The following is a 14,128-nucleotide window of genomic DNA, read 5'->3' on the forward strand; positions in this document are numbered from 1 at the left end:
CATCTGTTCAATGCCTTCCAGTGGGTTTAATGATGTTACTTTGTAAAGGACTTTCTGAAATGTAACAGAAATGTAGGAAGTTCCCCTAGAATAAAGAGCTGCTAAACACTTCACCCACTCCCAGTCATCTGATGAAGGCAAAACCGCTGGCAAAGTTCCTGGCAGCTCTGTGGTAAGGCAAATAAAACATTTACTGCTACTCTTTCAATTCAAAAGTGAAAAGGAGAGTTTGCTAGTGTTTCTGTGACCAGTAGAATGAAAAGTATCTATTCATGTCTTGTCTTTCTGCGTAGAGTAAAATTGTGGTGATGCAAAGCCAACTATGAAAGAAAAAACCCTAGGGAGGGTAAAAAGACTCTAACCCTGCTCCCCACCCCCAAGAAAAACCTAAGAGAGCTGAAGCTACAGGCCACATGTATTATTAATACGTATGAGCTGTACTTATTAACTGTAATTGGATACAGGCAGTGTAGCCATCCCTAATGCTTTTGGTGGTAGATTGCTGCTTTCATTAGAAATTCTGGATAAATGGAAGTGGGCTGGAAGAAGACATGTTGTAGAAAAGCCCGGGATAGGGACAGAGTGATGACTGGTGTGGGGGTGGGACCTTATGCTGCAGTGAAACCTTGGACCTGGTCTTACACTGGAGTTCCCCCAAACTTTTGTGGAAGAAAATAACATTATGTTCCAGCAGAGTGGTCATATTACCCATGCCCGTTGCCAGCAATGCCCTCACATCAAGAGGAGCCTTTCCCCATGGTGAGGGGGAAGATGGCCGCAGCTTAGGGGAAGGTAGGAGCAGTGGGCACTGAAGCTTGCACCTGCTGTGGGAAGGACAAGCACAGAACCTGTTCCTCACTTCCACTTTCCCCATGCATGTGCTGCAGCCTTGTTTCTGGGATATGCTGGGCTTACTGCAAATATTTATAGGACTACTACTTTCTGATTTGCCAGTAGACTGAGTTRTTATGTGTGTGGACAGGCCAAACTGGAGTACTCTCATGTTACTAAYGGAGTAGCTTAGTTTAGGAACCACAGGTACATGTACTAAATATAGCAATACCAAATTGGCTAGAAAATGATAGGTGAACAGGGTCCTCCTCAGATGCTTACAAACACCTGTCTTCCATTAGCATGTGGACTGGTTTCTGCTAACTTTGTTGAAATAGTCAAATAGTTTATTTGTCTTTTTCTTTAAAAAGGCAAAAAAAAAAAAAAAAGACATTGTAGGAATTATAGAAAGTACTAGTGCTGTGTAACTATGTTGTTCAGCCACTGCCATAATATGACAGGATTATATTTACTAGAGTGTGTGATTAATTCCACATAAATTATGCGTTATGACATTTTATTACCTTTGCTACAGTCTTACTATTTCAAGAAACTTATTTAARTGTAATTGACAATTATGTGTTGGGTGATTTGGGATCAAATACACTCTAGAAGTTTTGCAAGCAATAACGATGGTGTGCGTTTTTTTAAATATTAGAGGGTAACCTCATATTTAAAATGCTTAGCCCATATATATAACATATATAGTGTAATTAGTATATACCTACACGTGATGCAAGTACAGATTTGGGTTGTGGAATTTTATGACGCTAATGTTTTATTTCCATTTTAATAAGTGAAGTTAATGTCCTAATGGCAATTCAATTGTTTCCAGCATTTTGGAAGTGTTACTAGATAAAGATATATTTGAAACACAGCAAATCAAAGTCTAMCTAAAGCAAAAGCTAGACTCTCAACATTTGGCATGCAATAAGGGTATACAAATAAGATAGCAAATTTGCTGTATACCTCAAGATTTGTGGCATGTGCACAGCTAGTCTATTAATATTTGGTTTAGGAATATTTGCTTTCAGCAGCAACTCCAAGTTGAAGTCCYCACTTCTTTAATCCAGATCCTTATCCTATTCTTACTTCAGGACAGTAGGAGGCCAGGTCTCTCAGCAACTTTTCCTCCTCTAGAAGGTGTTGAGCAGGAACTTTTTGATTCAGCAAAGATGCAGCACAAGTTATTTTCACTATAGAACAGTGAGAGATAGAGAGAAAGCAAATGTTGGATTTGTACCTGCAAAATCATGGGAGAGAAAACTCTTTTGAGGCCATGAAACTTTTGGGATGGTGGAGAAGATAATGTTGAGCAACTAAATTTCACAGCTCATGAATCTTTCTGGTAGATGTAAACTATAGGGATCTCAGCCTACAAGGAATACAGTAAACAAATCTATTTATACAGCATGTGGGACAGTGCTGGTCCAGAACAGCATTTTGAGTCTTGTCATTTTCTTCATTTCTGTTCCTCCTCAATATTTGTTACTGTGGTATTGGACCTGAAGCTGACTCTTTACAGACCTTTCTTCTCATCATCTATCTAATACGATAGTAACTAGCCAACTATCTATTTTTAAATAATATTTTATTTAGTCTTACACAGCTTATACACTGTGGCTGAATAAATATTATGTTTTCTTTAACATGGGTATGTCTCCTCTCTTATTTAGTGRCGGTGTATTTTTTACTGTATGTATTTCCTCCCTTGGCGATGTCTCCACTGCATCGTGGCTGCAACATGATACGTAAAAGCAGGGGAAAATTTGCCTTAAAAATCTTCCCGTGAAGCAAAGAGTAGGGGCAGGGGAAGACCAAACTGCTGCGTCAGAGGTGAGAAACGCAGCGGCAGGATAGGGGCAGAGATTCAGTCCTCACGTGGAAGTGTGGTGATAGTCCCGCCAGCCCTTTTCATGTCCCTGCTGCTTTCGTTCATTGGGATTTGACTTTTGCTTGTCCTATTTCCTACTAAGATATTCCCTAACAGAGTCGGGAAACGAGCAAAGCAATCAAAACCAGGGCAGCGGGCACTGGAGTAGCTTCCGCTGTGTTTGGCAACTCACCACAAACGTGTAACGCTGTTTGTTGTTGGTCTGATTTAAAGTTTTTATTTCCATGCTCTCACAGAGGAGAGTAACCTCAGGCACTGGGGAGGACAGTATTACTATGATGAATAATGAAAAACCCCTTGGTTTCTAATTGGGCATTGATTCTTCCCTCACCCTTCTGCACGAATTCGTGCACTGTACTACCCTCCGTTTGCAAACTCATGCTGAGGAAAACATATCCCCCTTTAAAATTATGCCCTCATTCCCATATTTCCTAAAGGTGCTTTGCATGAACAGAATATATTTACATCTTTACAGTTCCAGAATTAACAGAGGTGGCAGGACTGTGTTTCAGAAGAGGAGCAGGACGGGTGGAGCTAGTTTTTACGTGTGACAAACTTTGCAACTGTGGGTGTGGGATGTGCTAAGACTGATGGTTTGCAAAGCAGTTGAGAACAGTAGCTCTTCTCCCAAAAGCAGAGGCGGCTTACGGTCTGACTGAACCGCTGTAGCTGATCCCTCTTACCTCTTSATTTGGATCCCCTGACTTGCACTCTTCACCTTTTTCCTTTAAGAAATATAAGTGTACCCACCCTTATTCTCCCCCCTGCCCAAGTGAGCCCATCTGCTGTAGAAAGACTGTAGATAAATAATAGCAATTATCCACCTTGGTGCATTACTCTGACTTTGCCTGTGGCTTTTCCTTGGATCAGATTGAGTTGGATGGCTTAACAGCAACGGACAACAAAAGACTAAGCAGTTGCTTCGTGGAATAAGTCATTTAGATGAATATATGTATGGTAGAGTTTATAGGGAAAGAAAGGAAAAAACCCATCTTTTTGAGATATTCTAATTGTATTTTTAAACATATAAAGTATATCCATACAAAGTATATAGTATTTCTGTATTTATTTGTTTTCCTTTGCAAGAGAACAAATGCATAGTTCTCCTGTAAGCCAAAAAGCAATGTCTTTCTTCTTCTCTGCATAATTTTTGATCTGAGTAGCAGGGAGTCTTATGAAACATTTTGAGCCAATGTTAATTTTATAAATTGTATTCCCTTTTCCACAATTCCCATGAAAAAGGTGTTCAGCTAGATGAACACTCTTGGAAAATTTTAATAGGACCATTGAAATCTGTTTGAATTCAGCTTCTTTAAAAAAATCTCTCTCTAATGGAAGCTGTGGAACTACCAGAGGCTCTTATGCCTTAGAGGCACTTTTTTATTCCATACATAATGGTGAAACTCCTCTGTTATAATTCATGGGTGTTTAAAATATTCTCTTTGCTAGATTGAAGCTACCACTTGGAAGTATATGAGCTGGGAGGGGGGGTTGTTTGTTTTGTGTGACTTTTATTATTGTTGTTCATTTTTTATATGATTTGTAGCACTTTCTGTATTTTTCTTTCAGTCTTTCCCTGGCCCAAGTCTCGAAAGCGAAGATTTTAACATACCTCCTATAACTCCTCCGTCATTACCTGACCACTCACTGGTGCACTTGAATGAGATCGAGTCTGGGTACCACTCGCTGTGTCATCCAATGAACCACAATGGCCTGCTTCCCTTCCACCCACAAAACATGGATCTACCTGAAATTACAGTTTCCAACATGCTTGGCCAAGATGGCACACTGCTTTCGAATTCACTGTCTGTGGTAAGCATTTTCAGTCTTTCTTTTCGTATTACTTTAAGTTGAGAAAATGCAGATATGCTAACCTGCTTGAAAGGCTCGGAGGGAGCCAGCACGTGAATGGCTGAAGTCTTGGAGTGGGCCTGCTCTCAGTTTTGCTTCAGAGTGGTGAAATCCTCCTCCCATTGTAGGTGGTCTGAGTTTTACAGTTGAAATCCTGAGAGCAAGGATTTTGTCCACCGACTTGAGCAGAACTGCTTTTTCTGGTGTAGATGGCTGCAAGTAAAGACAAAAGGAGGCCCAGGACTTTGACTTCTGCTGGAGCAGGACTGGGATCCAGATGGTTGTTGTTTTGTGTTTTTCTTATGAGGCTCTTTCCATTCTAATTTGCATATACTGAGAGATGTACAAAAATTTAATATCTCCTTTCATGTTTACTGCACGTTTGGAAAACAGCAAATGTTATTTCTGATTCTAGGCCAAATCCTAGAGTCTTTTTACAGTTCCCAGTCCTTAGCCAGCCACAATCCAATTGTAATGACTGGACAATTTGCTTATAAAGTCTGTCAGATAGTCATTATGGTTGTAATCTCGGGAAGCCTGATATTATAAATCATTTCTTTGAATGTTAAATTGCTTGCAATGACTGCAGAGCTCCTTTACATGTTTAGTTTTCAAGTGGGCTCTACAAGTGATTAGTATACTTTTTACATACCCGCTCCAGACAAGACTGTTTTACAGAAGAGGTCATTATTTTGCCTCATTGTAGAACTCTAGACCAAAGAGTGAAAAATCCTGTTGCAGAGGACAGKGCTGCACCATCCTGGTGCATTAGCCTGGCCGTGGATGGGTATGCTTCATTTCAGACTGCTAGGTGGGCCACCAAGAGCTACAGACCCAGAAAGTCATAGTTAAGGATCTGCCATTCTAGAGATCAAAGGTTCTCGACTTGTCACCAGAAGAATTAGACGCGTAGAGAACTATGTCCCAGCTGGCAGGGCTCTGTATTTAGGAATTGAGTTTATTTAGACTTCAGCTTCTTACGTCTGCATCACATTGCCTAAAATGAAATCAGGACTGGGAGCTTGTGAGGGAAGCTGGGGCAGAATATCGAGGTTTGTGGCTGAGGAGTCTAGGCTCGGCTCTCTGTTGACCCGTCAAGCTAACTACCCAAGAGCCAGGGACTTGGAAGCCTTAGTAGCCAAAGAACTGATRTGAGTTGGCAGAAAACCAGTTAGTTTACAACAAAAATCTGCCTTGTCACAGGACTTCATTGTAACTTAATTAAAACCAAACTGCCTTGATTTCAAGGAGCTCCACATTCCCTCTGAGGATCTTCAACAAGCTGTACTGCAGGGGGGCTAGTCTTGGCTTCTTGTGTGCTGCTTAGTTGTCATTGATTTACTAGGATGTTGCAGGCTTTGTGTTTGAGGTCAGGATCTGACCCAGAGGTTATGTTCAGTAATGGGAGGAGAGGGGGAAGAGGCAGTTTTTCRTACAGAAATATAAATATATGTTATGGAAATGCTTTGAATTTTGCTTGCATTGCTGCAAAGCTGATGGCTTACAGTAAAGAACATGAGCTAAATCTTGTGTAGGGATCTACGAATCAGAACTATGAAAAGCCCTGAAGAAGTAAGAGACACCCTTGGCACTCCAGGAAAGACGAGCAATATTTCATTGAACTGACCTCTTTTGAACCATGATTATGGCTCAGAAACTATGCATTCTTTTAATCTCTGATGTTCCACATTAACCTCTTGCAAAGATCTCTGAACAAAGGGCCCTGAGAGTTAGTAGATCATCACAGTGAATTATTGGATCAAGGGCGAATACAGAAAAAGCTTAATAATATATCTAGGCAATTTTGCTATGGGGACTTAGTGTAGATCAGAAAAAATCAAAATCAGAACTCAAGGAAATATGCATAGGAGGAAGTAAAGAAGCACTAAATTTAAGCAGTCGTTTCTCAGGATTCATTCAATAAATAAAGCAGGATCGTTGAAGCATCACAGGCTAAGTCAACTGTTATCCCTAACTTGCATACCTGTTACACATAAGAGGGCCTCTTAACTAGCAGTACTTTTAACTGAAGCTGGCTTATCTGTCAAGCTATTAAGCTACCTCTCAAGTTAGCACAACTAGTAGGGTGTTAACACCATGAYTTTGCACAGCTCAAATACTATTTTGCAGTATAGGTGCTCTGATTTGAATTTGCTGAGGAATTGAGGGAGAAAATTTAAGTTAATTCTTCAGTGWATCCAGTGACTTTTTCAGTGAACAGTTGTCCTTTTGGCCTTCCATTGATGAAAAAAAGACAGAGGTTTTTGCAGAGTTAGCATTATTTAGCTTTGAAACAAGCTCTCTATTCTTTATAATCCAGAACATTTTTACATTTTTTTTTTCAGTATGACTGTATTCTCTTGCTATTACTCATCTCTAGGTTTCCTTTTTAGTATCTCATCAAACTCTGATCCATTTAACAAGTATTTGCTTAAATCACTTGTATATTGGCTCCATGGAAAATAATATATAAGTTTCTCCTATCTATCTTAACTCTTGGTTCCATATAATTTCTAGTATATCAACTATCACTTAACATATTTGGAAACCATGTGTCTTGCTTCATTTTTCAGGGCACTAATGAATATTTTTAGAAAAATTATTCTTAGAAATGAATCTGTTGGCTGTTCTCTGCCCCTAATTAATTTGACAYCTTCAGCAAATTTTACTTCTATTGGGTGAATTCTTTAGTGCAATGTGAATCTGATTGAATTTGCTTGATTTATTTTTACTTCCAGTACATTTCCTTTTAGCCAGTTTGTTGGTATTATATCTACATTTTCTGTTAGAACAGCTCTGATTGATTTTTTTTTTTTTTTTTTTTTTTTTTTNTTTTTTTTTTGCATACAGTGCATTAATTAACGCCAGCCAAATGGCAGAGAGGCACAATAAGATCAAAAACAAAGTAGGAAAATAGTTTGTACATGAGTGTAGCACTTCTTTTGCATCTCAACTGCCAGGTCGTTTCAGAAAAGGATTGCTATGATTTTGGACAGAGTGAAGATTAAGGATTTAGCCCTCTTAAAAGTACTCCTTCAAAACTCCCCCCATTAGAAGTCCTGGTTTCATACTGTGAGGCTCTCTCTCTAACCATCAGATGAAATCCCTCTGAGTAAGGATTGCAGGATTTGCCCCAAGCTCTGTAAGAATTTTCCTCTGTAGAAGTGCTTAAACACACACAGTAAGAACCCACCACTAGCTTCTTATTAGGAATCAGCTTCTTGCAGGTCTTTTACATTGTGAGAATTCTCTTTCTGAAAAATTTTACAGTGCTGGGAGATGAAAATTTCCCATTGGCATTTACTGTAGCTGACACTTAAATTTGGAATTAGCCTCCTTTGAAGTTTTTTAGATTGATTTAAGTTCTCATTGTATCCTCAATATTAAAAGAGAARAGAAGAAAAAAACACCAAGATTTCTCTTTCTCACTGTTCTGTCAGTTCGTATCTTGACTGTTACTTTTGTGCATTCCTATCTTCCCATTAGGCATCATACGCCTGCACACACACACACATGCACATATGCATTTATACAGTGCTGTCATATGCAGATTTCTTTAGATGTTCATTGTATATGGTATTGTAGCAGTATTGGGGGTTCAGGAGCCGTGGAGGGATACAGAATTTATGTAGAGCCTGAGTACGACAACACAGTCCAGCCCTGGTGTGGTGGTTCATATGTGGGAATGTTMTTAAGTCCTCTTTCAAAATGCACTTAGCTTCTATTCCTGCTTCTTAAATAGATTAGGTATAAATACAATAAATGTGTAATAAAGAGGCATTGATAGCACTGTAGGTATGTTTGTTTCTATATTATGAGAAAGGACCTTTTCCCCRTATATTACAGTTGAAGGTCAATCCATGTAGGTTTGGTTCAGTTTCAGTTGGGTCTTGACCTGCCCGCACTTCTCCGCTTGCGTGAATTTTACGGAGATGTTCCAAGAACTGCCAAAAGTACCCTTCCTACATTTGCGAATAAATGTGATCTATACAATCCCTAGGAGAATGTGCATTTAGCTGTAAAAATGTTTTTGGATATGTTGTATAAAATGAGTTTTATTGTGTGTTTATTTCATCAACAAAATTATAGGCGCTCTAGCATCTGTACTATATCCTATAGATGATTGTTTTTTTTCCCCAAGAAACCAGGGTTAAAAATCACAGTACTGTTTTTTCATACAAAGGAAAAAAAAAAACAAAACTATTTTGGAATGCTTTCATTTATAATCCTTGTGCTGATCTTTTTTAAAAATGATAGTATACTATAGAAAAAAATAAGAAAGAAATAAGAGATTTATTTCAATTTCTCTGAATGCTTCAAATTCCTGTTTTGAAGTTTGAACTGGAAAAGAAGTTAAAAGGCAATAAAATCAGGGGATTTATTTCCCAAATGCTCTGTTTGTGCTGGCAACAAAAGCCAGCATAACGTATATACTTTGGTTTATTGTCATTTTTAGTATACAGTCAAGGCACACTTTGAATTCAAAGGCTACTGTACAACTGTTTTGACAGCCACCACATCAGTAGGTAATGTGCAGGACATATGAAACTGAAGCAAAAATGTTTCTTTAGGTCTATTGGGAGTGCAGTACATCAACGAATTCAGATATATTAGAGCAGCATGAATTTCTAATATGTCGCTCTTATGGAAAAGACCACTGGCATATTGAATAATGCTGTTTTCAAAGCAGAGCAGAAAATGTGATTGCAGACAATTTCATTGCTGTTTTTAAAATAAATATTTTCAAAATCTTGAGGTATTTTATTTCATGTAATGCATAAAATATGTAACAGTGGACTAGTGCTAAAGATCTTCTAGGACACTGAATAGCAGATGATGTCAGCTATAATTATTCAGATGTGGAATAATAGTAGCATTAGTTTAAAATAAAATGCATGTCACAAAGGCTCATGTCCTTATATAAAAAAAAGCAATAAAAAGCTTTTTTTGCACACTTTGACAGAAGAATAAAGGGAATGAATAATTATTTAACATTATGCCCCAATTCATCAAAGCCTGAACAATTACATTATACTTTTTCATGAATTATAATTTTTAGATACGCAGCCCATGAGAGAGTAATATCTTAAACAAAATGTAGCACTCTAACAGTGAAGAAAAGCAGACAACTGTTTTTTTTTTTTTKTTTTTTTTTTTTTTTTWAATCAATTTTCATCTCAGGTAGAATAAAGCTAGTATTTCTTACCCATAGAACACTTGCTAATAAATCCAACATAGAAGATTGTTTTTGTCTTAGCTAGTSTGTATTTAAAAGGTCTTCTTTACCAGCTTCATACACTGTAGTTTAAATTAAATATTCGTGATTCGTCTTGAGGATGACCTGCACAGTTGCATTTTTTGGCATCTTTAAGGGTTAGTGCTAACCACTGAGTCAAACTGAAATTTTATGTTTCTGATGAACAGAATGGATAACTTTCATAACTAAACAAAAGATTTGCCCCTTCTTCTAACCTGAGTGTTGAGATTTGAATCACACTTGGATATTTTTTTCTAGCCTGTATTGCATGAGAGTGGTAGAAGATACTTTTAGTCTCTGGTGAATACTTCACATTTGTATCTCATTACCAGACTCTGGTCTTCAGTTTACATCAAATTTACTGTTATACTGCACAGACCTACTGCTACCCTAAATTTTATTACAGTGAGTTATTGCCATCAGAACCACCAAATCATAAAGTTAAGGTCATGAAACACCTTGTGTTATTTATTTTTTTCTCATATCAGACAACTTTACATTTTCATAGGATATCTTTCTTTTCCTTTTTTTTTTTTTTTTTTTTTAATATATTTTAGAAACTAGCTTTTCTCACTAAAATAAGCCTTGTACTGCAAAAGGTTGCAGGAGTGTGTTTCATCAGACAGCCTGACCATAAGGATATATAGCCAAATCTTCTGCTGATGTCAGTCAGCATAACTTCATTGTCTTCAGTGAAATTATGATAATTTATTCTGTCTAGGGCTCTGGGACATCATGTTTAGCTTTCYTTACTTCTGATGTCTGCTCCACTATTTTGTCACCAGAAAGACAAGAGAAAGATATGTAGAAGAGCTAGTTCATATGTAACTTGGTCAAGGTTTTATAAATACCTGCTTATTGCATACCTGCTAGTAAAAGACTCTTCCCTGGCTACAAATAAGCATTAAATGGTCCAAAGTCTACAAATTGCAGCTATATTAAATGAGACTGGAAACAAAGCGTATGTTTTTAACAGCCATAGTGATTAACCATTGAGATAGTGGAGGTGGTCAGCTCTCCATAGGTGGGAATTTTAAAACCAGGGGTATCTCAGAAAGTTGTGCTCCAGCTTGGATTCACCTAATGAGAGACATGCACCCCGCCACAGATCAGAGCATTCCTGTGGGTCTCGTTGACACTCGGGGGCTCTCAACAGTAAACATTTCACCTCTGCGGCTGTTYCCTCCTAAAGGAAAATCAGCAAACTGGAAGAAAGCCCATTGGGGGTGCAGGTTACCGACCGACCTCACCTTGTCAGCGTCGACTAGAGTTAGGGCTCTTGGACCTGAGAGAAGAGATTGCGCTGAGAATGTTTGTGGCTAGTGGTTTTCATGAAGTTAGCTTTTTTCTCGTATTAAAGTATATGGAAGAGCTATACTCTCTGTCTATATTAAAGATAGAACAGATAAATATTAACCCATAATAGAAAAATATTTGTACAGAAATGACCAGACATCTTTTTTTTTAGAATGATTCCAGGCCTCACTTTTAAAATTGCCAATGAAACTATTGATTGAAGCTGTCCGTTGATCATATATTTTAAGCTTATCTATCAGTTGGGAAATGCAATATTCATCTTATTTAAGTGTGATTGTTGAGTYTCTATTTAGTTCATGTATTTCAAAAATCAAGTAGGAAAACAACTACTATATAATTTCAAGAAGAAATAACAAGTTGACATATTTTATTTCTTAAAACAGTTTCTTTAAAAATTGCTTTAGTGAACTTTTTTCACGACAGTTACCCCTCATCTGAATAGGAATATATTTTTATATATATTTTTATATATAAATTTGCTACATAAAAAAATAAAATAAAATGCCTGGAGCAATATTAATTATTATTTCTTAGTCTTTGACCAGACTCCAAGGCATCGTTACAGAGTTAGGGCTTTCACGTGCAGAGACATGGCGAATGTGGCACTGAGGGAAAGCCTTCAGTTGAGGATGGGAGATTATGTAACACCTTGTTTGCGAAGTACTCACAGGAGTGATTAATGCAGCATCATAGCAGCAAGTGTCAAACAAAACAGATAATAGAGTATGCAAATAGAGAAAACATAGCGCTCAGAAAATGTCAGAAATTCAGGGTTTTCAGCAGCAGAGATTGTTGACTTTAATCTGCTGCTTTTAACGTAGCGTGTAGTTGTCGAGAACAGCAAGATAGTGAAATGTTTCTGAAGACTCTGTCTTCAGCAGGAAAAAAAAGGCTGCGTGATCTTAAGGCCTATAGATGCAATAGAAATGAAATGTYTTTTTCAAAAACTCAGTTCAAAAAYTGTGAAGATGCTTTTGTGAAGACRTGAAGGAAGAAGCCCACAGTGCAGATTTAGGGGAGAGTTCTGTGCATCAGGTGCAGCAGCCTCTCCTTCCACCCRTTTCATTATTTAAATTGAATATATTTGCTTTACTGGAAACTTGAAAGCAGTTGAGAAGATTGCAAACCCTACRTGGATTTGTAGTGCCTTCATCATCTCATCACATTTTGTTCAGGGCACCGAATGATATGTAGTATGCAGGAAACTGGACCCAGCACAGCATGTGCTAACGCAGCATGTACACTCTTAAGTTTACATGGGCTGGATTACTCTGCTGAGGACTGAGACACAAGTAACCTAGAACTTCATGCTGCTGCTATCTGCTAGAGCTGAATATGAATTCTCCTTCTCTAGTCTGGCCTTCATAGAGTCACAGATATTTCAGCAGATGTTCATAGATATTCAGCAGTGCTCTGAAGTCTAGCATGTTAGTGCTCTGAAGTCTAGCAAGCTTAAGTGATAATACTGAGGGAAGAAATGTTACTACTTTGCAGTATTTTGAGATTCTGACAGATACCCATCAGTAAAAATTAACTAATTTCTTGTTTTTATCCATTGATTATATTCTTTCTCAAGGCAATTAAGAAATACTAGAAACCCAAGGACCCCTACTCTTCCCCTGGTTCATTCAATGACACAAAGGTTCGTTTTAGCTTGATCTCTGTATCTGTCTTTCTCCCTCTTCATTTATGCAAAGTCCATACAGAGACACTATGTAGATTCTCATTCTCATATTGAGATTCCCTAAGGATAGCATGTAAATTGTTAGCCTCAACTGTTGGACGGTTGACTTTAACCACGTGTGTGACTTAGGAACTCATCTATATAGACTCACTTGCACACATGCTTTGAACAGCATTTGTGGCATAGTGTAAGTGCTGCTGCTTCTAGATTTGGACAWTAAATGTATGAAAATGAATGTCCTTCATTCATTTCTTGTGTGTATCCTAGATGGATACAGTTACAAAAAAAAAGAACTCAAAAGTATGTAGGGGCAAGGAGTATGGAATGAGGAACACATGCCTGTGCATATTTTTCAGTAACAAAACCCATAAAAATGGACCTTTTCCATCTGAAGGCAGGTGAACAGAGTCCTTCCAGTTCGTGTCATGTATGACTGGCATGTACACCGGGTTCTTCACTGAACCAGCCTGTGTGGAAGGAGAAGGAGCAACAGAGATGTTACAGGTAGTGACTTTGGACCATCTCTGCTGGAGATGGTGTGGCCAGCAGTGCTCAGGGTGTAGAGATACATGGATACCACAGTTAGTCACGGAAGCCCTCTGCTGGAAAGGAAGTGTAAAAGACAGGATGTGGTATCTCTAATGTCCTCCTTGTCCCCAAAGTGTAGACCCACCTTTTATGTTAAACAGAGATGGAAATTAGAGCCAGATTATTGAAGTAGGCACTTAATCAAGATGCTGAATGAGGTTGCTTCATAGAAAATTTCAACTAAATTGGATTATTAGTGCTGTTGGAGTGCCTGACAGTTAGTAACTTTAACAGTGTATAACTTTGCTGTTTGAGTTAATAATTAGTGTGTTTCTTAAAGAGAACTATGACGTACCTATTGAATAGTATGAGATGCTTCTTACTGTCCCATCTGTGAACTTCTCCTTTTCATGGCAATAGTGATATTGGGATACAGGCACCTTTACTTCATCCCTACAGCAGTTATGTTAGCTGAATAAATTTTTGAAATTAGATGTTTGGGATCTGGTCCTTTAGCAAAAAAAAAAAAAAATCTTCCACATGCGTGGAAGATTTACAGCCTCAGGCCCTTGATAAGAATCCAACACTTTTTTAATGAGAGATGGGACTTCCTTCTAATAATATACTTTAAGATTACCTTCATTCACATATAAAGAATTTTAGAGATTAACTCAGTAACTAAGCTTCAGTTCCCTACACATGCCCTAATACTCAAGTGTGGGATCCCAGTTTAATGAATTTTATTACACTCCTCTTTCTTATAAAG

The 14,128-nt window shown here is 38.0% G+C and overlaps 1 protein-coding gene across 2 annotated transcripts in view; it reads left to right on the forward strand.

The window, feature by feature from the left end:
- TOX (thymocyte selection associated high mobility group box) overlaps positions 1-14,128 on the forward strand; it is a 218,967-nt gene that overhangs the window by 124,734 nt on the left and 80,105 nt on the right. For both annotated transcript variants that reach the window (XM_085313560.1, XM_085313561.1), the window contains exon 3: positions 4,295-4,537. In XM_085313560.1, coding sequence (XP_085169686.1) covers positions 4,295-4,537 — 243 coding nt within the window. The remainder of the gene's footprint in view (positions 1-4,294; positions 4,538-14,128) is intronic.

The sequence above is a fragment of the Rhea americana genome, unplaced genomic scaffold (assembly GCF_003343005.1).
Source record: "Rhea americana isolate MKP2758 unplaced genomic scaffold, rheAme1 scaffold_39, whole genome shotgun sequence".
Taxonomy (NCBI): Eukaryota; Metazoa; Chordata; class Aves; order Rheiformes; family Rheidae; genus Rhea; species Rhea americana.